At 42.8% G+C, this 23,024-nt stretch overlaps 1 protein-coding gene across 7 annotated transcripts in view; it reads left to right on the plus strand.

The window, feature by feature from the left end:
* Nucleotides 1–3,437: 3,437 nt before the first annotated feature.
* The window catches only part of LRIG3 (leucine rich repeats and immunoglobulin like domains 3), a 53,992-nt gene continuing 34,405 nt past the window's right edge, over nt 3,438–23,024 (plus strand). For 6 of the 7 annotated variants that reach the window (XM_019952657.3, XM_019952660.3, XM_019952659.3 and 3 more), the window contains exons 1-3: nt 3,438–3,673; nt 9,380–9,451; nt 9,669–9,743. In XM_019952657.3, coding sequence (XP_019808216.2) covers nt 3,438–3,673; nt 9,380–9,451; nt 9,669–9,743 — 383 coding nt within the window. Of the gene's footprint in view, nt 3,674–9,379; nt 9,452–9,668; nt 9,744–11,895; nt 12,007–23,024 lie in introns of those variants that run through there. The other variant, XM_033866364.2, reaches the window with a different exon arrangement.

A 23,024-nucleotide genomic window follows, 5' to 3' on the forward strand; every position in this document is an offset into this window, starting at 1 on the left:
CTATATTTAATGCGCAACAATGACTTTCTGTATCATCATAGTTTGCTCTCTCAAAAACTATGTGAACTTCTGAGTAAGCACAAGACACACCCATAAAACATCCTCTGCTAATTGATTCCCAATTATGATGACTTTAAAGTGCAACAAGAACTTAAAGATGCTTGCAAAGCAAGGTGTGTGAAGAAATCTAGATTTCTAATTTCTCCCCAGTTTTTACAACTGTCTCACCCAAATCTAATCTGACAGCATTGCATGTCAGTGATTACCTGTAAAGAATCTTTCCAAAGCTTCAAATTCATTATCATAGAAATGAAGTTACTTCTGGTAGATGCAATATTTAATTGTGTAATTATAGATATAAACAAGACTGGAACTCCAGTGGGTAGGAGCAAACTTGCAAAGAGAGGACTGGGGAGGGGCCGGTAGCCACTAGATTTCAGCTAGTCTTAGGCATTAGTCCATAAGTCTTAGAGAGGGAACAGAGAATAACAGCTAATCCAGTAAACTGATAAATGAAAATCAGATAAGAGAGTGTTTATTGTATCCCCAACTTACAGATGAAGAAACTGAGGTACTGAAAATTTAAGTAACTTAATCAACATCACGTAACTGGTAAAACTCGTAAAGGATATATAGGATACATGGCTATATGGAAAGTCATTATCACACATTAAGCATTATTTAGTAAGTACTAAAGTGAAAATGACCAATTACATTCCAGTGAATACCGGATGTGCTGGGAGTGCATTCGAGGGATAGCTAAAACAGGACTCAGGAAAACCTTCTCCAAAAGAGGGATGCTTAAGCCGAGGGGCCAACCAATCAGACAAAAGAGGGGCAGAGAATGATCTGGACAGAGGGACCAGCATGTGAAGGAAGGCCAAAGGGAAAGAGCACAGCATGGGAAGAAAACTGCAGATAGGTCCTGGAGTAAAAGAGAGATGAGCAAATAAAATGAGTTAAAGAGGTAAGTAGAGGCCAAGCACACAGAAACGCTGCATAAGTCACTCTAAAGAATTTAAGCTTTACTTTGAGGACAATGGGAGCAAGAGAAAGGAATTAGGCAGTTGAGTCACAGAAGCAGATTTGAGCTTCTGGGATATCACTTGACTGCACTGTGGAGAAAGGACTGGAATGCCAGACAGGAAAGAGGCTGTGTCAGTAATCCAAGCAAGAAGCTGATAGGGGGCTGAGTTTGCATAATGTCTATAGAGATAGGAGATATATTTAGTTGCTACCTTCATTAGGACTTGCTAATTGATTGATTGTAGGGGTGGTGGTGAGAATGAGGAAATGTGAATTAGGCTTCTGGGGCAGTAGTCATCTGAATGGAGGCAGGTATCATTCCTTGAGATAGTGAACTCAGGAGGAAAAGGAGTAAGTTTCAGGGGTGGTGAAATTTAATTCTAGATATGTTGTTACATTTGAACATTCAATTTGAGACAACCTACAGGTGGTTGAAATACATGGGTCTAGAGTTTAGGAGAAAGATCTGGGCTAGAAATATAGGTGTGGTAAATATCAGAATATGGATGTAAATGCAATTCACAAAAGAAGATGAAGTAATATAAGGAGCGTATAGAATGGGGAAAGAAAATGAGCCAACCCCCCCCCAAATGGTACCCAATTTCTGATCATCTGTCACATGCGTGACACATCAATGAGCAGGCCACCATACTTGTGGCACCATGCCTACATCTAATGGCACGTGTATAATGGCATCTTTCTTCTTTTTAAAAACTCCAATGCACTAAGCCTGATTTTCCTTATATGAAATAGATGAGAGAGACTGGGCTGGAAAATCCATACCATGACTGGGGTGTGCCTTGACACTCCCAAGCAGGCAAAATAATAACTCAAAACTGAAGTACCCTCATTATAAATATTTTCTAATTGTACATCATCAAAAAAAAAAAAAGGCGGTGGGGTGGATGTTAACAGTAGCTGGAAAGAAGAGGATGGGGTATCATATCTAAAGTGGTGTGCCTCAACTTCACAGTTGAGTCTTTTCCCGCCCTCGTGAATGGTGTGTTCATACAGGTAATTTGCCACAGTGGAAATCAATGGGCATGAGTTGGAGTTCAAGTCTCAACTCTCCAAGCGATCTCCACTCCTCAATAATGAGCAGTTTAAGCAGCCCAAAGCATGCTTTGGCAGACAACATGCAAGAAACAAGGTGCAGAGGTGAAAGTATAAAAGTAAGTTTTCAGTTTTTGCCACAAACAAGTGTAGCTCCTCACCCAGAGGAGGAGGGTGTTCCCAGAGGATCTCTGAGGTCTCCATCATTTCCTGTGGCCCCAATCACCTGCAAGAGTAAGACAAGGCACAGACTTCACTGGCAAGTCCTGTAGGCCTGAATCCTCCCCTGGCGGAGGGATCCAGCAAGTACTACTTCTATCCTGGTAGCACTCTCAATCAGGATTTGTCATCACTCAAGGCACAGGTGGACCATGGTGCATATATTAATTTTTCCTGCAAGGTCCTTGTTTTCATTTGGCTTTGAAATATTATGGTGACTACTTTTATTATTTTTACCTATGGCGTGCGATCTGTGATTGCCATCGCGGTATATTAGAAGGTCATTTCCCATAATTTCCCCCCAGCTCTATCCAATGCACTAACGCTGTCTATTTGTAACTCAATATACCATTTCCAATACCATGACTTTTTCATTTTATTACTCTTTTTACTTTTGGAACTGACATACGGAAAAAACGCGACCAGTGTTAATGTTAAAAAAAACCAACAACTGTATTTTTATTGAAACCATTGTTTCCTCTGTGAATAGTAGGATAATTTATACTTATTTTAAAATTTGGAATGCAAGGTTTCCTAATAACAGAACTAACTTTACTCCCCTTAAGTGCCCCCAAATACCTCCAACTCCGAGAGCTGGCCTAATATTTGCTCACTTGGTTGCTCACTCCCTTTTTCTCTTCAACTCCATTTGATATATGTTTCCCAGGACGTAGTGGAGACTTCTGGCCCGAGAGGCTGGAAAATGTAACTCGGAATTTCCTACAATCTCAGCTCCGCTTTCTCAGCGCTCCGACCCGGGGCGGGAGCCTTGTTATTGTCACGTGGCCACGGGGGCGAAGCGCCCAGCAGGCCAATGGGCTCGCGCGGGCCTTGGCAGCCCCGCCCCTCGGCTCCGCCGCGCGGGGACTTGGCGCTCCGCTGAGGGGAGGAGGCGAAAAACTTTCTTTTGCGGGCGAGGAGAGGCCTTGGCGCGCGGACGCTGCTCCCACTGCAACTCTGACGCAGCTGGCCGTTCTTTTCGGTTTCCCTCTCGCTTCCCCGGGGCATGAAAGAACTTTACTGCCAGGACTAAAAGAAAGGGGTTTACCTGGGAGCGTTAGAGGACTGGAAGTTGGTGCAGGGCCCCGAGCGCGCGCCGGCGCGGATCCCGGGTCAGAGCGAGGGACTGCAGGACCGCGATGGGCGCGCCGACGTTCCGCGCGCCCGCGGCGGCTCTGGGATTGCTGCTGTGCGCGGTGCTGGGATGCGCGGGCCCTGCCGAGGGCGGCGGCCGCGGGGCCCTGGGGCCGCCTTCTGGGGTCGGCGCAGAGCACCGGTGCCCCGTTCCGTGCCGCTGCCTCGGGGACCTTCTGGACTGCAGTCGCCAGCGGCTGTCGCGTCTGCCCGAGCCGCTCCCGCCCTGGGTCGCTCGGCTGTAAGTATTCTTCCTGAGGGCGGAGGGGGAGCCACTCGAGATTCGGGACTGCGGGCGAGGGGCCAGGATGCTCGGCGCGCAGCAGCTTTTTCCAGGGCACCTCCTCTTGGCCCAGGCCTCCAGCGGCCCTCCGCGGAGATGGAAAAGGAGCCGACCGGGCCTCAGTCTCCCTCCATCCCCCAGCGCCTGGCGGGCCGCGCAGGTGGGCCCTGAGAGCGCCCCACCCGGCCGCAGGTGGGCGAGGGGATGCAGCCGCTGACAACTCCCAGGGGCAGAATCGACGTCCTGCGCCTGGAGCTCGCCTAGGGGGCTCAGATGCGCGCCCTGCCAGGCCGGGGCGGGAGAGTTGGCAACCTGCTGCCGCCCTGAGTTCGCAGTTCTCACTTTGAGAGGATGATCCCGCGGCTCAATAGTTTCTAACAGGTTCATGCCACTTTTCGCGTTCCCAACTAGTAATCGAACGCGCTCCTTTCGTTTGGGAAGCCCCCTCTACAGAGTTAGGTCACTGTCCAAGCTGTGGTGGACATCCTTTTGTTGTTCTTTACCCTGGGCTTAATTTCGCATTAGTAAATTCCCCTCTTCGACCAAACTGTAAGAAGTTGGCAAGAGTGATCAATGGATAAGGAAGGGAAGGAACTAGAGTTGTTTCAGAACCGAGAGCGTGATTTATGTAGCTTCTCAGCAGGTCCAGAAGGTTTAGGAGAGAGCGCTGGGTGCTGTTATGCAAGTTTGCGGATGCTAGATGTGAAGTCCGAAAACCTGAAATCACTGCCAACTGCCAGAACGAGGAAGAAAATGTAGTTTAGTTCCAAATGTCATCTTGTTCTCTCCCACTCTCGTTTTGTTAAAGTTGGAAGATTGGTGCAAAATGTAAACAGTCAAAACTTGTGTTTCTTTTTTTTCAAAGTAGCTATCCTGTTAAAATAACAAAAGTGCAGTCCATCCTTAATCCTGAGATTTGGCTGTAGCAGAATTGCAGTGGAAATTTGAAACTCTGGAAACAACTCTAGTCGACTGTCCTAACATCCAAATAATAGTGGTAGGAAGTTTGATCAGGTAGTTTAAGAAATTGTGTTTTTAAATCATTGTGCTCATCAAAGTCTTTATTTGTAGAACTGTGGACCATCAAAAGCATATTCTTTGTGTCAATATGCCTCAGTTTAATAAAAAAAAGTAGAAGTAGAGAGTTTTAGGTTGATATGTAATCTCTTATCATGGGATGTCTTGTTTAGTAGTTTTTATTACAATTGAAGAAGGAGATAAGGGCTTTAACCTAAAGCAGGAAGACTTTCAATTAGTTGTGGCTAATTCTGTTCAATTGCCTCTTGTGGAGGTCATGTTGCCTTATTCATGAGATGTGAATGGCTCTATTGACATCATATGGAACTGAACATTTGAATGACTGGAGGTGAACACGTATGAATAATAGAGGGATGAGAAAGAGAAAGAATACAGTGCTTCCTGGGGTGTGTTTAGAAATGCTCAAATCATTCACCAGATCTAACTTATATTCAGTAGTTTCTCGATGTTAAGTGGCCTATCGGATCATGCCAGGGCGCAGTATATTTTTGTGTGTGAATATCTCTTTTAAAAATTGGATGTCTTAAAAAAAAACAAACTGTATTGCTCTTGATTAGAAGTTGAGTTAAACCAAAAGGGGTTTGATACCTATTCAAACCTGGTCTTAAAAGTAGCTGACCTAATTAGGATTTTGTTTTGCAGATAATTTGGTGGCACACTAAAAACAAATTACAGTTTATTTGGTTAGCACAATCTTTAATTACATTTCCGCCAGCAGTAAATTGTCTTAATACAAGTCCACATTCCTTAAATGTATGCGAAAATAAGTTCCACTTGTACAAATAAGCACTACGCCTGTTGTCAGAAACCCTGCTGTGATCACTCATTGGACAGCTCTGTCATTCTTGTACTTGTGTGACTTTGTAGTTGTCACCAAACCATGTGGTCCAAATTCTTGATTGTAAATGTTTCTTTTGTTTGTGCCTGAAGCTCTAGAGGTCTCCTTTCTCCACCTTTGAAAGGAGCAGAAAAAATACATGGAATTGAGCCTTAACTTCTGTTTAACTCGGTATTTGGAGCAGGAGGCATAAGATAGCTGCTTCTTAAATTTTACATAATTTGAAAAGCTTTTAAGGAGACTGTTCCCAGAGTTCAGAAATAAGTAGAAAAATGCATATTGTTCTTCCCCATATCTTAACTTCCTTTTCCTCAGGTAATTAAGAAAGTAAAAGTTCTCCTTAGGAATACTTCTTGAGAGCACTCTTCAGAAAAAGTTTGGTGTCTAGCTTTTGTTTCATTTGTTGAATTGGTAAGTTAAAAACTTAATCTATTTAATGTACGTGTGTGTGTATTTTTTTCCAGTTTATTCAGTTGTAATTTATGGCCACAGGAATCCCATGTGTGAAAAGTTGAATTGTTTGAGCTGTAAAATCGTCATATTGTAGTTAGTTCTCTTTTCAAAAAGGAACTTTTAATCCTTTAATGAAAGTGGCTCTTAAAACAGTATTTTCAGCGTTCCTTACAACTGCCTTTAAAAGCAGACTTGGGTTTACATCTAGAGTGTGTGCTTACAATGAGTTGGGAGCCCAAAGAGGAGTGCTAGTTAGAATATGTTTACTTAGCCAAAAGAGGGAAAAGTTGCCCAATTATCAAGAAGGGTTTCAAGTATTATTAAAATCTCAATGGAATTTCAGAACTATTTGTCTTCTCACATAGAAAGCTTTGAGTTAGCTGGGCTCAGGCAAAAAAAAGTCTGAAAGGTACTTTCTGCTGGTGTGGCTTCTTTAGTGTCTGCCTGTTATAAATCCTCTGGTTCGTACCAAAATTGGGGCTCGGGTTAGGGGTATTAGTCCTTATGATTTTCACAGCTGTTTTTCTATATTTTCCAGACTAAAACTTGAACATAGCAGGCTGATTTATGAGTCACTTTGGATCAGTGTCTTAAAACAGCTACAGCTTGGCTTTTTGTTTTTCAGCCTTCCAGATTTCTGCTGAATTAGCAGCTCTGCAGGCCCCAGTGGGATTGATTAAGAAACTTGTGCTGGATTTGCATTTTAAAATTTGACTTGGAAGTCAGATTTCCAAATGCTAAAAGGAGGAAAATGAGAGCTGGAACCAAATGTTGTATATTAATTATTTTCCATATATATTTATTCGCTTGCTAATATGCAGGAAAAGAGACTTCTCTCTATTGTGTAGAGTTTGGTTTGCAAGTGTTTGGCCGGCTGAGTTTTGGGTAAATAGTTCACACCTCCCTACCTCGCCACCTTTCCCATTTATTAACCTCATTACAAAAAGTTTTTTAGGAAAGGTTTCTGGGGAAGGTGGTCATTACTGGAAATCTAAACAAACAAAGCATCTGCCTTCCTTATTGAATGTAATGGGGTTTAAGAAAACATCGACATTGTACAAGTTGAATTTGTTTTTAATGGTCTAGCCATAAAAAGCAATACAAGGAGATTTAGGAAAATATGGCATCCTTTAATCGTTTCTGAAACATAAACTGTATTAAATCTAAATTTAGGTGCATTAAAAGTTTCATGGCTTTAAGTATTTAGCAGTAAAAGTCACTTCAGGGATGATTTTTTTTTTTCTTCCCCATATAATGTGGTTTTAATAGTACACACAGCACTGGAATGGAAGTGGGTCACAATAACTGAAATATTTAAGGTTGCCAGCTCCTGCTTCTGGATCAGAAGTGAGGGGTCCCCAGCATGTGCCCTGTTCTCTGAAGGCACAGTTTCTCATTTTACAGGTCTTTTGTTGGAGATTTCATCCTGTTACTGGTCAGGAAAAAAAAAAAAAAGTTAAAGCACGCAATCTTTTTATTTTTTTCCTCACGGGATTGCCCTGAGAAATAATCCTTAAAATGAAATGAAAGGTGGAATTTTTGTTTTTTCTAATCAAAAAGAAAATCACCTGTGTGAGCTGGGAATGCCAGATGGGTGCCCCCTTTCCAGTGAACACTTGAAACAATAGGGGATGCAGTTGTAGGCTTAGTGCAACGTTCTTTAGTTGAGTGGGTCCAAATGAGCCTTTCTGTTGATTCAGGCTACCTCCCAGGTGAAGACCTCTTTTCCACGGTTGTTTTTTAAAGCCTGTGGGAAATCTGTGACTGTCTGGGGTGCTAAAAGCACACAGGTTTTGTCTGAATCCTAACGTGAGCCGTGGGGCCCATGGTTTCCTTGATGAACTCCAGATGGATGCGAGCTGGGCCGTGAGGGAAAGTGTCTGGTTCCAGCGTGGGGAGCATGCACAGCAGTGGTTGTAATTGCAGGATTTTTATAGTTTAAAGACTGTGCCAGATTTTTTTTCATGTTATAACTCTACCGGAACAAATCTGCTCATGTCTGTTACTGTCTGGTAGGTCTTTAGGCAAACATGTTTCAAATAAAACCTTTTGCAAAATTTTTTTTTTTCCTTTTAGGTGAAATAGAGAAATCCAGGTTTATTGTCAAAACAAAAATTCAAAGACTGAAAGGATCTCTGATTTCTAATTGTTACCCTAATGGATGCGCACAAAGTAACACTGCGCTTCTCTGGATGTGATTTCTCTGCCTTTTTTTTTGTTGCGGGAGGCATACTTAGGTATTGATGTATAGCAAATGGTTCCTGCTTTTCTCCAATCAAGTCTGGTTGTCTCTAACTTCGGTTATTAAAAACTCTTCACTTTTAAGCACTGAAGGAGTTAATCTAGGAAGGGTGGGTATGCCTCTTTCAGTGGGAGAGCTTTCAGCCGTCCTGTGTGGCAGCCTGGTTTTCAGTAGCTGTTCAGCCATTTCATTTTCCTTAGACCAGTTTGAAGGCACTTAGTGTATTGACCAATATAACCAAGTATTTGCCGGATTTTGTTTCACATTTTCATCCTCAATGCTGAGCTGACGTCCTAGCCTAGAATACTGCATACGTAGGCGTTTGGTTGATGTTCTATGGAAATGGTTACTAAGTTATATTGAGTCTCTGAGTTGGAGGCAGGTTTATTTTAATAATTGAAAAGAAATCTGATCACGGATCTCTGAACAGTCTACTAAACTTTGTTAGGTGGTTGATGTGGTTTAAGTTATACATTATATTGAGATACTGCGATTTGGAGAATTCAGGAAAGCAGAGCGTTTGGGTTGTTTCCTACCTGCTCAACACACACACACACACGCACACACACACACACACAGAGCAGTACTTTAAACAATTTGTTGCCTTAACCCAGGGAAACAAATATGTGTGAAAAGGAATTTCTACTTTGACTGTAATAAGGACTCTGATGCTTAGTTTTGTGATAATAAGGTTTCTTTAGAGGTTTTAGTTTCAGCAACCTGACTAATTAGCCACTTTTCATAAGCTATGACTTCATCATATCAAGGTGGAAGTGAGGAGTTGGTAGTGGATGGGGAGGGTGAAGCAAAACAACCAGTTCACAAAGGATCTGTTCACCCTGGACCAAAACCCATCTCCTAAAACATTTGCGGGCTTGGAGCATTTGAATCTGCCAGCCTCCTGAACTAACTTTGTCCTCAGAGTTTGTATTTTGGAGTTTGCCCTCTCGTTTATGGGCAGGATGGACCAATTATTTCTTATGCTGTCGCTAGTGTTGAGAGGAGTTCATAAATCCACTCTGTCTTGCCCATCATTAAGCATTATTAGTGATTTTTGGAAACTACTTGTAATTTTATTTTTGTTTTTTCATAGGGACTTAAGTCACAACAGATTGTCTTTCATCAAGGCAAGTTCCACGAGCCACCTTCACAGCCTTCGAGAAGTGTGAGTTCAGCTACTTTCTGCTTGCGGTTGGAATCAAATGTACCACCTATCACAGTATTTAATTGTAAAGAACGTTTGGGTTACAGGGAATTATTTAAAACTTTTAACTTGGAAGGGATCTTTAAATAATGTTATAAAGTTTTCACCTCTGTGGATTACAGATTGCATAATCTGCTTCTCTCTCTCTCTCTCTCTCTCTCTCTTTTGGCATTTATAGGAAACTGAACAACAATGAATTGGAGACCATTCCAAATCTAGGGCCAGTCTCAGCAAATATTACACTTCTCTCCTTGTAAGTGAACGTTAGGAGGGTTTTGAATGTATGTTTGCGGGGGCGGGGGGGGGGGCAGGAGGGGGCAGTTCCATATGGGCTAGAGTACAGATCTTACAAGCAAAATAAGCTTCCTTTAAACTGGTTGACTTGTTTCCTAGCCTGTCTCTCTCTCTCTCTCTCTCTCTCTCTCTCTCTCTCTCTCTCTCTCTCCCCCTCCCCCTCGCGCGCGCTCCTAAATTTTAAGTATCATTGTAACAAGAACACTTAACACTATGCTGTTATTGCTGCTGTGGCCTTCAAGACTCAGAGAAGCCACCTTCACCCCATAGGGACATGTATTTAATTATGGTGACTAGGACTTAAATTCTGGTTATCACTCAATGGTCTACATGGGATCTGTGGATCCGGTATTACATAATTCCTAGTGGAGAACGATCGGAGTTATTTGGGGAGGAGAAATGGAGTCGGTAACGAAGCACTGAGGTATCCTCTTTTATCCTCTTTTAAGTGTGGCGCCTGCAGTGGAAATCAAGGTCCAGAAACATCAAATCAAAATATCGACTTGATACAGTTAAAATTCAATAGGTCATTGAAGTTAGAAATATCATTGCATGTTATTTTGCAGTTCTGAGTTTTCAGATAAGAGTAAAATTGTGTTAAGTTTTGTGTATTATTAGGGCAGATCACGTGTTTATATTCATGCAGTGGAGATGTTTTGGAATAATGTTAACTTTTGGCCTTTAAAGACAGCATTTAGAATGAGCATGGTTTGATTTCTAAAATTAAATAGTCTACCACCTTAATCTTGAGTAATTTAAAAATATATTTAAGCCACTGAAGTTTAAAATGTTTTCCTCCTTCAAACAACTTAAGAAAAAAAGCACCATTGTTAGTTGTATCTGGGAAAGGTGTTAGGAGGGTTGAAATTGTACAGTAAATTTCAGGAAATCTGTTCAATTAATTACAGTGATCACTACTCGATTGCTTACATCTGGTGGTTTATAGAGGTTTGTTTTTACTGAGGGCCCAGGTCAGCTAAGTCACGGGTACAGCCCCTGTGTCTGCTTTCCTCTGTCTGAATGAGAACTAAGTGACATTTGATACTGATGGGGTTTTTCCAAAGATCAGAAACAGAAAGGAATAAAAGAAAAAGCAGTTGGTATTTGACAAATAAACACTGAATTTAAAAAAGGTTTTTATGCTAGCATTAATACCTGTTTTGGCTTTCCCAATTGCTTAAAATTTTGGAGTCTGAATGGAATACTGCTTTTGGTATCCTTAACATCTTTAGCTATTCTCATTTGACCACTGGGGCCTATTTAAATCCCAGGGAATGCCACTTCCTTGCCCTGCTGTCCTTGCCCTGTGTATTGGCAGATACTGTCAGCATGTTCAGGGGGTCTTGAGGGTCACTGCATGATTCATGGCTGAGAGGGTCTGCAGTAGAGTTTGGGAATCTGGGTGGGATGAGGAAAACAATCTTCTCTTTGGCATGGTATAGAGGTGAAAGTGTAAGAACTTGTAAGGAAATTAGAAAGTTTGATGAGAAGTAAATAACCTAGTGATTTTTACACTTTAAAGCTGTAGTTTGTAATTAGAAAACTAGAAACCTTCAACATCTGAACTCTTCTCCATATTTTTGTTTGTGTTTCACTTTAGTGAGTGCTGAATAAACTTTACTGAACTCGAATAATCTCACTTTCTTCCCCTTAATTTGTCGTAGTACATCTAACCAGGGATTGCTTTGTTCCTCTTATATAATGATAGATCCTATTTATTGCCTAGATCACATAGACTCTCCAAAGAGTAATTTATGTCACGGGCCTGCTAATTCCATGTGCATAGTAAACATTGTTTTTATATCTGTGAAATATCTTGAAAAATTTACTTCTCTGGCTGTTCTCTTCTGTAAATGTTTTGTTTCTTCTGTAGGCTTCTTTGGATTTCGTAATACATAGTCGTTGTTTCTAAAGCACTGTTAATTTCCATCTTGCATAGGGTAGACTGTTTTTGTTTATATAGAAGCACTTGAAAATAACCAGAGCCAAAAGTCAGTACTTAAATACATTTCTGAAATTTCAAAAAAAAAAAAAAAGTTAAACCACATAACATGGCTCAGATTAGAAATTTGCTATAGCACCACAATTAAATCCCATATCTTTCCAAGTAGTTCCCAAGACTATCTGACTTCTGTCAAGATTTCTTTCTTATACCATTGCTGCTCTGTGCGGTGAGGGCCTCTGCCAGCTGGACGGCCTGGATGCAGGGAAGACTGTACCTGGTAAGACCTTCCTCTTCTCTCAGCTGCAGGAGCCAACAACTAATATTGGGTCAGTTGTCACCCATGGCCAGAGATGCATTCACTTAGGGACCAGTTCTGATAATGTCAGGGAAGCCTGGTAGAATGCCAGCATCTTGGAATGAAGGTTGGATTAGCATTCAACTTCCCCATTAACAAAGCTCATCTCTGACCATGGGAATTTTCAGGAGGTAAAAGACCTGAATAGACTTGCTTTCCTTTGAATCCCACACAGCAGTAGCTCAGAAGTCAGCTGGCACGCTGTGGGCAAAACATGGTTTGTGTTTTGTGTTTATTTTTCTTAATTTCCTAGCCACACATGGCAGGATGGTATATTTTAAGGGAAGAAGTGGAATAATTTTTGGAATGAGCATATCTTATACTAAAACCGTTGACCTGGCATAAGCGAGTTGATTTTACCAGATGTGATAGTTCTGGCTTCTTGTATGTTGCACGAGCTGCCCAACTTTGGACATTTTTGAAACCTGTAACCTGAGTTAGGGCAGGTTTGAATCCATAAGTTATGTAACATTACTGTTGAACAAGAGGCCTTATTGGTCATAAAATAGAGCTAGTTGGGTCTTGTCTTGACACTGATCGTTTATATGGTATCGTCCAACATGCAGGTGCTTTGCCTGGTATCTTAGACTTGAAAAGGTTTACATGAAGGAATGTCAAAGGGAGACCTAGATTACTGGTGAAAATGTAGATTTCCTGACCCCATCCCTAGAGATTCTGAATTAATGTGTTTGGGTGGGGCCCAAGTAAATCCATTTTAACACATCTACTTGAGATTCTGATCAGATATTACATACATATTTCTGAATTACTGAAGAGGCCAAGTTGTCATAACCAGATAAGCCTTTTTTCATTATTATCTCGAAGGTAGAGCATTTCTCCCAAGTCCATCCTTTTCTTCATAACCTGTCATTTTTTCAGAGATGACAGTGTCATCCTTCTAGAGAGGTTATTACAAATACTGATCACTTTTGCCGGTGGGACCCCAACAGGTGTGCGCCACCGCCATTGAAGTGACTTAAAGCAGAGTGAGGTGATTAGTTTTGCTATCGGAAAACGTCATTCTGGCTTTAGTGTGGAGAATGGCCTGGCAGTGGCAGGAGGGGGCTTAGAGGGGCCAGATAATGAGGAAGCCACCACAGTAGACCTGATGCGATGGTGGCCCTGTTGTCCCATAGTGCCGCTTCCGTCGAGTCAGTAGAACAGTGATTAAAAGCAAAGCTCAGGTTGGATGGCTTGCCATTAATAGCTGGCTCTTCTCTTTGGTAGTTTGTGCCCTTGGGCAAGGTACAGTCTGTCTGTGCTTCCTACTCTATAAAACGAGAATAATAAAAGCATACACCTCATCAGGTTGTGGTGAGGATTGGGAGAGAGAATGTAGTGAAACCTGCCTGGCATAAGCTGAGTGGTCAGTGGACACGAGCCACAGGCATGGGGATGACGGTCATTCATTCAACGAAAATTTATCAAAGAAACAAACAGTGCCAGGTTCTGTTTAGAGTGCTGGGGACACCACAATGAACAAAGCAGACAAAAAACTCCCTCTTACTGTGAAGCTTCTGTCCATGTGAGGGGTGAGAGAAAAATAAGTAAACAAACTTTAAAAGAAAAGGTAACTTCAGTTCTTGATAATGGCTGTGAAGGAAAAGAAAGGAGGGCGAAGGGATGGAGAGCTCGGTCGGCTGCCCTTTAGGATGGTCAGGAAGGCTGCTTTTTGAAGACTTACCAAATCCTGCTATGTGTTCGGTGCTATTCTAAGGCCAAAGTTCAACAGTGAACAAAACAGACAGAAATCCCTGCCTTCGTGGGGCTGACCTTCTCATGGAAGGAAAAAGACAGAGAGTAAAATAAATAAGAGATGGGACTTCTCCGGTGGTCTAGTGGTTAAGAATCCGCCTTCCAATGCAGGGGACACAGGTTTGATCCCTGGTCGGGGAACTAAGATCCCACATGCCGCGGGGCAGCTAAGCCCGTGTGCCTCAACTGTAGGAGCCCGCGTGCCGCAAACTACAGAGCCCACGCGCCGCAAACTACAGAGGCCACCGACTCTGGAGCCCGTGCGCCACAACTAGAGAGAAGCCTGTGCACTGTAGTGAAGATCCCGCGTGCCGCAACTGGGCTTCCCTGGTGGTGCAGTGGTTGAGAGTCCGCCTGCCGATGCAGGGGACACGGGTTCGTGCCCCGGTCCGGGAAGATCCCACATGCCGTGGAGCCGCTGGGCCTGTGAGCCGTGGCCGCTGAGCCTGCGCGTCCGGAGCCTGTGCTCCTCAATGGGAGAGGCCACAAAAGTGAGAGGCCTGCATACCGCAAAAAAAAAAAAAATCCCGCATGCCGCAACTAAAGACCTGACACAGCACCCCCCCCCCCAAAAAAAGAGAGAGATGTGATCAGAAGGAACTAAGTGCTAGGGAGAGAGGAGTTATAGGAGTATGTGTGGTGGAAGAGGGGGAGCAGTTTACAGTTTTAAATGGGGCTGAGGGGAGGGGCCCACTGGGACTGTGACACTTGAGTTAAGGTCTGCAGGTGAGGGAGGGAGTCATGAGGAGCATCCTGGGGGTGGGGGTCATCTCCGTAAGCCTCCCCTGCCCTGTCCAGGCCCATCTTGCCTTGTATATCCAACTGCTACATGGCCATGAGATGACCCTGTTCATATTTTTCTCCCCTGACTGTGAGGCCTCTGGGGCTGACTCTTGTTTTCCCTAGTACTTAATGCAGGTTATATGGCATACAATCGGGGCTTAATTCGTATATGCATTGAATTAAGGAATACTTATGGAACAACCACATGCATTTAACATGATTCAGACAGATCTCCTCCTAGAGACTTAGTCTATAGAAGAGGCTAAAAATGTACAGTGGAGAAAATGCCTACCTGTGTCTTAACCTGTGTTCAGCTGTGCATGCTTGGCAAGAAACAAAATAAAAAACTATAGCAACAGCAATGCTAATAATTAGAAGAAAGAAAGGAAGAACACAAGAGAAGTAATTTAAGTAGCAGAAGGATTTAGCTCAGCATTCTGCCCAGCGAGCGCATGCCCTGGAGTGTGTGTGAAGTGAAAGTATGCAGGAAAGAAAAGCCCCCTTTCCCATTTGCCTTTTGAAGTGTGTATATCTCAGACGACTGAGGATGACTGGTCTTCAGAGATAGATCTATCTCCTAGCCCCTGTGCCCAATGTGCATGGGAACTACTTCATCAGGTCCTGAACTAAAAATTCAAAATACAAAACAATGACAACAACAAAACAGGAAATTGATCTGTCCTAACACCAAAGGAAAAGCTGGCCCTACAGGAATCATAGAGAGAGAGAGAGAGAGAGAACACATGTGTGCATAAAAAACCTTTGCTGGTGTTTTAAGGGTTTTTCAGGGGTGTGTCAATGATAGATGATCTTCCCCCCTCCACGGGCTTTAGAACCTGAGTCTGCCTGAGACGTGGCCCCATCACATCATGTATCCTCCTGCATGGGAGAGGCTTTGGGGATGAGAGTCCTGCCTTCCATCAGAGGTCTGGTCTGATTTATATGCTATGGAGAACAATCCTGGGTAGTAGGGAGTCTTAGCCATTCCTGTAGCATGAACAGTAGTCATTGTAGAATTTGGAGAAGGGTGGTGACCTTTCTTTCTTCAGTTTTGGAACTCCTACAAGCGCAGTACCTGTGCTTCTCCCATGGCATGTGTCATACCTCTCACTCCAGGGTTGGACTCGTGTCTTACTGAGCTCTCTGTCGCCTCAGGAGCCCAGTCCAGTCTCTGGCACATAAGAGGTTCTCATTAAATATCTGAGCAGATGAGAGATCTCGGGCCCTTGTGCGGAAGTAGGGAGACCTGAGCTGGAAATGGGGCCCCCCAGGTTTTTGTCTTGTTTCACGCTAATGACCTGTCTGACCTCAGGCAGAGCTAATGAACTCTGCTTTGTTTATCTGTAGGAACAGTGTAAGATGTCTGCCCGTCTATCTCATATGGTTCCGGTGAAGGATCAAATGGCATATTGTACATGAAAGGGCTCCGGATGGCGTGAGCGACCACAGCTGCTGCTGATACAGTTGCAGTGGGCTGGGGGAAGGCACAGAGACTGGGGCGGGGTGGGGGGGGGCGCACAGTGGATTCTCGAACAGGAGGGTCACCGGAGGAGGGCAGGATTTAGAAACATTATCCTGGTAGCAATAGATGAGGGAGGGAGGAAGAACTTGGCATTTGGGGTGAGTTATCAGGAAAACTTTTGCTCTCTTCAAATAGTTCCAAAAAAATCAGTGAGCACCCAATTATAATTACTAAATGAACACCGTTTCTAACCTGAGGGTTTATATAACTATAAGGTGGATCTGGAGCTGTTTAAAGTGCCCCCAGAACACCACCTACTATGTGCTGAGTGCTGGAGAACAAAGAAAAATAGCACCTGGCCTCTGCCTCCCAGGGGCTTTGAATGAATGTAATGGGCAGACAGACAATAAAGAAAAAAGAGATACTCCAAGGAGGAGATGCCCTGGTTAATAGAGAGAAGCAGAGGAGGGCTGTCCTTTCAATGTATGTAGAGTGAGAGGGTGAGTGAGGCCTGGACTGGGAAGGAGACTTGGTTACACTGACAGGGATCAGCTTCGGTGTTTTACAGGTTTTGGGGGAGTAATTGACTTTTTTTTTAAGCAGAGGAATGAAATAACTACATTTCAATTAAGCACCAAATCTGCTTCTCTCCTTTTTCTCAAGTAGTCATTAAACAGTGCTCATATTCAAAGTCAAGTACCATAGACCACTCAGTAATGTGACTTTGATAATTAACAGTTATGCCTTGCCGAATACCTGTTATCCATCCACCTTTAGAACTGTTCTCTGCTCTGAGCCTTGCTGTATGTTAGGGCCACACCTCCTTTTCCCACAGAAGGAAATTGACCATTGCGTGGGAGTCACGTGAGTGTGGGCTTCTGTATGCTGAAAGGAGTAGAGTTGGACTAATGACTAGAAGTCAGATCTGCAGTGTTCTGTTAACTGTGTACTGAACCCGGCACCATGTCAAGTGGGAATTCCATCCAGAAGCATGCATTCTCATTACAGTCCCCAAATCAGACTAATGAAAAATCAGTTTGGGAGACTGAAGAGGCTATTGCCTGGTTGCTTGGCACAGAATTTATTTAAATGATTCACCAAATTCTGCTTATAACTTTGAAAATACATTGTTATTTTAATAGCTCACAGCTCAGAAATAAAGCTGCATGTGGGAAAGGCAAGCATTTTTATATGTTCTCAAGTGATGGTATAGCTAAGTAATTTTATAACTGGGAGGTAAAGCTCAAAGGTAAAAACAAAGGTTATTTTTTTTTAAACCAAAGCCTATATAAATCAGTATTTGAAAAGCAGTCACCCGTGTATCATGTCAATTAAGGAAATTAGGGAGACACTTCACTCAAAATGAGAACTTCAGTTTCTGGGGAATCAGGGTTCTGATGAAGTGGACACAAACTGTATCCCATCTTTACCCACATGTGGGTGTAGACGAGCCCAAGGAATTTGACCACCTTAACTGAAAAATTCATCCCCAACTGTGTGCTCTACAGATGAGGATAAATGGACTAGTGTCTTCATTTGTGAAGGACATTGCATTCGAGGGCCACCACCTTCACCAGTACAAGCAAGCCAGACATTACTGTGTTTAATAGCAGTAAGCTCATGAAGCCCATGTCTTACAGAACAAACACATAAACACCTTAATAAGTTGTAATCTTTTATTGGATTTTAAAATGTGTGTATGTGATTTGCACATAAGAGAGCTCACTGTACACAGAGCCGTATGTGTAATACTCTCTAAGTTTACCTTCACATTTAATCATAAACTGGTCCCCAAAATACACATTTGCTAGGTTTTTGTATTCTCAAGTTACAGTGGCTGTATTTGAGACATAAATTTGTGATCGTGTCATGGCTCTTTAAACCCTTCAAGAATTTCCCGTTGCTCTTAGATCAGGAGCAAAAATCCTTCTCAAGATAGACAATTCTCTGCGTGACCTGAGTCCTCTTTTCCTGTCAGCCTTCTCTAGAATCATTCCTCATTTCTAGGAATGTGCCAGCTTGTTCCTGCCTCAAGTCCCTTTGCCTAGAAATACTCACCCTCCCCCAGCTTTTGCTAAGTTAGACTTACACATTTTCATATCTCATTTATTTACAGTGTCTATGTTGTTATCATAAATGCAATCCCATTTTCAGTTGTATATTTGTGATTCTTTAATGTCCACTCCCACCACCAGAATGAAACGTTATAAAAGCTGAGATCATGTCTGTTTTTGTCCCCGTTGTAACTCTGTCATGTAACTCAGCGCCTGGCGTATGGTGGCCACTCAGTCCATGTTTGCTAAATGAATGACTGAGTCAGTTTCCCAGTCCAAATTAATACGTAGTTAATTGCAGAGGAGACTAGTCAGTTAACCTTTTTGTTCCTGCCTCTCTGTACACACTTAAAATTATTTTCATTAATAAAACTTTGTTCCAAGGTGGCAACATTCTTAGATTTGACTTGGTGACCCAATTGGGCACCTTTCTTCAATGATGGCTCTTGGAGCCCATAAAACTGACCCACAGTCCCTCGAACTTGACCTTCCAGTATAACTTGCCACAAGAACTCCTGTTTTACCAGTGTTTATCCTGAACCTACAGCATTTTCTCATCCTTTCCCTCAACTTCACGTTAGCCTTTTGCTGGCTGCTTTGAAGTATCAAATACAGCTCCTGCCAGAGACTTCTCTCTGCTTGTGAGGCTTGTGCTTCCAAGACCAGACAAAACAATAACGTTCTAGCAGTTGCTTTTCATGACTGGGAGGCAAGATTCAACATGTGTCTCTGTCCTGGCCTAGTTACTTTTCCTCCTTCTCTCCCTTCTTTTACTGTCTGTGCTGTCCTCCGTAGCCTAGAGGTATGGGATCTAGTTGTTGGTTAGAGAGACCAGAACAATGAAACAGGGCTCTAACCAGCACCTCCCCTTCTCTGTCTGGCTGCAAGTTGCTTAAGTACTAAATTCAAAACATGAAAGAAAAGACAGTTATAAATATTAGCACGTCCTTTCTAGCACTTAAAGTCACCGGCCTGGCTGTCTCCCTTCCTCTCCAGAAAGCCTTAGCTGGTAGATAGAGCAGTCTCTAGATTGAGGCTGAAGGCAGCATGAAATATTAAGGTAATATTCACTGCAAGTACCGTTCAGCACAGGATAAACATGGTATACATTCTGGGACTGTCAGTTTTACAATGCACAAACCATTTTAAATTTTTTATAACAAAACGAACATACGGAGTTAGAATCAAAACGAGCATAATTTTTTTTGAAGAAAATAAGATGCTTTTGTACTTCATCACCAATGGCCATGTCATCCTGCATAAGGATGGCCTGGGAACAGAGGGCAGTACTCTTTAAAGATGAATGCATGTTTACAGAGTCAGGACACTCATCAGTTCATCGTATAAATCCCTCTTTCCTCTTATTCTCCTCCTCCTGTCAGTCTTGCTTTCACTTCCTCACCTCTGTCCTCATACAAGTATCAAGAAAAGGGTGAAGGGAATTAGAAATGGTTTACTATATTATATAACTGGTCAGAACCCATGTCATGTTAGTTTTGAGTGTCTGCATGCAATCCTTGTAACTTTGAGTTGGAAGAGACATTTCTCACTGAAGAGAGCTCTCTGGAAGAGAGGTTATGCAACCTCCCCTTGAGCCCTTCCGGGGACAAAAGCTCACTCCTGGGTGAGGAACTGTTCCATTTGGAATAGTTCGAATTGCTGGGACTCTTTATTTGTTAAGCTGGGCTCTGCCTTTCTGTAGTTTCTGCCTATTGTCCTAGGTCTGTGCACCGGGGAGAACAACTTCAGTCTATTTTCCGCATCGTAACATAATACTGACAAGTCTTAACCTGTAAGGTCTTCTTAAAGCTTTCTCTTCTCCTGGCTCAAGTTCCAGTTCCCATTTTCTATACGATGTGGGGTCTAGACCAGTGCGGTCCAGTAGAGCTTTCTGCGATAATGGAAATGTGTGCAGTCCGCTGAGGTAGCCGCTGGACACATGGGGATTGAACACGTGAAATGTGGCTGGTGTGATGGAGGAATTAAATTTTAAATTTCATTTAAATTTAAAGAACCACATGTGGCCGGTGGCTATTATGCTGGGCAGTGCAGGTCTAGACTCTGAAAGTCCTCCTGTCACACTCGTCCTTTAGCATGACACTAACCTCCAGTGCCCAGAGCAAGATATTGAGATGGGGTCTAATGCAGAACATGGTGGACTGTGTCTCTTGACCAGAATATGGGATGTTAATGAAGCATAACATGATGTTAGCTTTTTAAGGACCGTGTTGTGTTATTGGCACATAACCAAGTTGCGGTCAGCCGAGGTCCCCAAGTCTATTCTCGCACGAATTGCTTCCAAATAGGCCTTTTTAAATGATTGATTAAAAATTCAAAACACTGCCTTTCCCCAGCTTAATTTCTCTAGTTGCTTCTAGACCATCATTTTAGTATATTGAGAGGTTTGGGATCATAGCTAATGGATGAGTTGCACTTGATTATTCACATCTCTGTTCATATTCATACAAACGTTGACAGCACAAGGCCACAGGCAGCCTCAGTAGCAGACCACTTAGCATCTTCCCTAAAGGTCCATGCCAGTCTCTGAATAAAGACTAGGGATGCAAACTCACTTGTCTGTGTGATCATCACCACCGCATATTCTGTGTCTTATTCACAAGGACAAGTTAAGTACTTGGTGAGATCAAGACATTCTGTGTTTGTGATGTTCCTAGCCCATTGGTCTGTGGACCATATCAGAAAAATAACGTGACATTAATTTAGCCTGATGTGTTCATACAGGATTAATCCCCTGTATGAGAACTGTTTATTAATTTGAGGTTCAGAATAATGATGCCATGTTTTCTGGTTCATAGTGTCATCTTAAGGTAAAATTTACATAGGCTAATTTTTTGTTAGACTAAGTTGAATGATGTTTCAATTTAAAAAATTACAATAACTTGTGAGGGAAGGTTTTTAGAGAAAAACTGGTCTTATTCACTGATCAAATTCCCATTAAAGACGTCCTATAAGGCATGGTGGACTGAGCACATTTGTTTCACTCTGCTCCATCCTGGAACCTCCTTAAAATGAAAATAAAGGACTAAAGTGCACACAGACAGGAGCAAAGAGCAAACAGGAGAGGAGACAGTTCAAATGAAAGATTTCATTAAAATCTTTCAGTCCTGCACACAAGTTGTAAATGATTTAGAGAGAGTGGAGTGAATCCCAAAAGAAGCAAACACTTTTTTGCTGCAGAAGCTCAGGATGCTTCAGGAATTCAAAGTCGGTAAAGATAGGGATGCAGAGTAGGACTGAAAATGGGGCATTGGTGAAAACTCTTTTATAAGAAGCAGACCTCCAGGTTCCCCCTCCAAAACTTAAGGCCCAGTGACCAACCCTCCCTCGATGGAGGCAGAAAACTAGAAGTTTACTCTCTAGAGAGTTGAAACGAAGTCTCTGGAATTTGGGGCACAGGCCCAGCTGGGCAAGGGGTGGGGATTGAGGGCAGCATCTTCTGCAGTCAGGGAAATTAAGTCTGATCTGAATATGAGGATGACAGTCCTCCCCTCAGCTTATGTTCCTGTTCACCTTCCCAGACACGAGCAGTCAAGCTTATCCCCACCAGCCTGGAGGTTGGAGGATCTGAGCGATTAGACAGATGCATGTGGGTCCATCATGAAACAGACCACCTGTGGTGAGACTCACCAGTCAGCAAGTCCTTACCTCACAGCCCTCAGCAAGCTTTCCGGGGCCGCTTTTTACTAAATATGAGTGGATAGCCAGTGATCACTGTCTCTTGAAAGGGCTTGTAAGAATAAAGTCAGAGTCTGAAATACATAGGAAGAGGGAACCAGAGACAATGGAAGGAGAAGGGAACTTCAAAACAACTTAATATCTCCAGAGAGAAGAGAGATGTTATATCCACAAAATAAGAAAAGAGTAGTAAATAATAATAATAAAAGGAATATTTCAGGAAATAAGAAAGGGACCCTTAAAAGTTAAAAATATAATAACAGGGACTTCCCTGGTGGCGCAGTGGTTAAGAATCCGCCTGATGGTGCAAGGGACGGGTTTGAGCCCTGTGCCGCGGAAGATCAAACCTCTCAATATACTGAAATGATGGTCTAGAAGCAACTAGAGAAATTAAGCTGGGGAAAGGCAGTGTTTTGAATTTTTTAATCATCATTTAAAAAGGACCATTTGGAAGAAATTCGTGCGAGAATGACAATAGACTTGGGGGATCTCAGCTGACCACAACTCGGTATGTGCCAATAACACAACACGGTCCTTAAAAAGCTAACATCATGTTATGCTTCATTAACATCCCATATTCTGGTCAAGAAGACCAGTCCACCATGTTCTGCATTAGACCCATCTCAATATCTTGCTCTGGGAAGACACGTGGCCGCGGAACAACTAAGCCCGTGCACCACAACTAATGAGGCCCGCACCAGGCCTAGAGCCCGTGCTTCGACGAACAAGAGAAGGCGACGGCAATGAGAAGCCTGCGCACCACAATGAAGAGTAGCCCAGGCCCCCTGCTCAGCTGCAACTAGAGAAGTAACCCGCGCGCAGCAACAAGTAACCCGCACACCAGCCAAAACAACCATAACAAAATATATATATTATATATATATATATTTATATAACAGACACTTTAAAAAGGTAATAGAAGTGTTGGAAGACAGTTGAAAAGCTCTCAGAAAGAAGAACCAAAAGATAAAAAGATGGAAAACTGGAGAGGAAAAAATAAGAAAATGAGAGGATCAACTTGGAAATCTAATTGGAATTCCATGAAGAGACATCTGTGGAACTAGAAAAGAGGAAATTATCAAAGAGGCAAAATAATTTCCCAGAGCCACGGAACACACATCTCTAGGTTGAAAGACCCTACTGAGTGCCAGCAAATGGGAAAAAAAAAAAAAAAACCTACAGTGAGGGAC

The sequence above is a fragment of the Tursiops truncatus genome, chromosome 11 (assembly GCF_011762595.2).
Source record: "Tursiops truncatus isolate mTurTru1 chromosome 11, mTurTru1.mat.Y, whole genome shotgun sequence".
NCBI lineage: Eukaryota > Metazoa > Chordata > Mammalia > Artiodactyla > Delphinidae > Tursiops > Tursiops truncatus.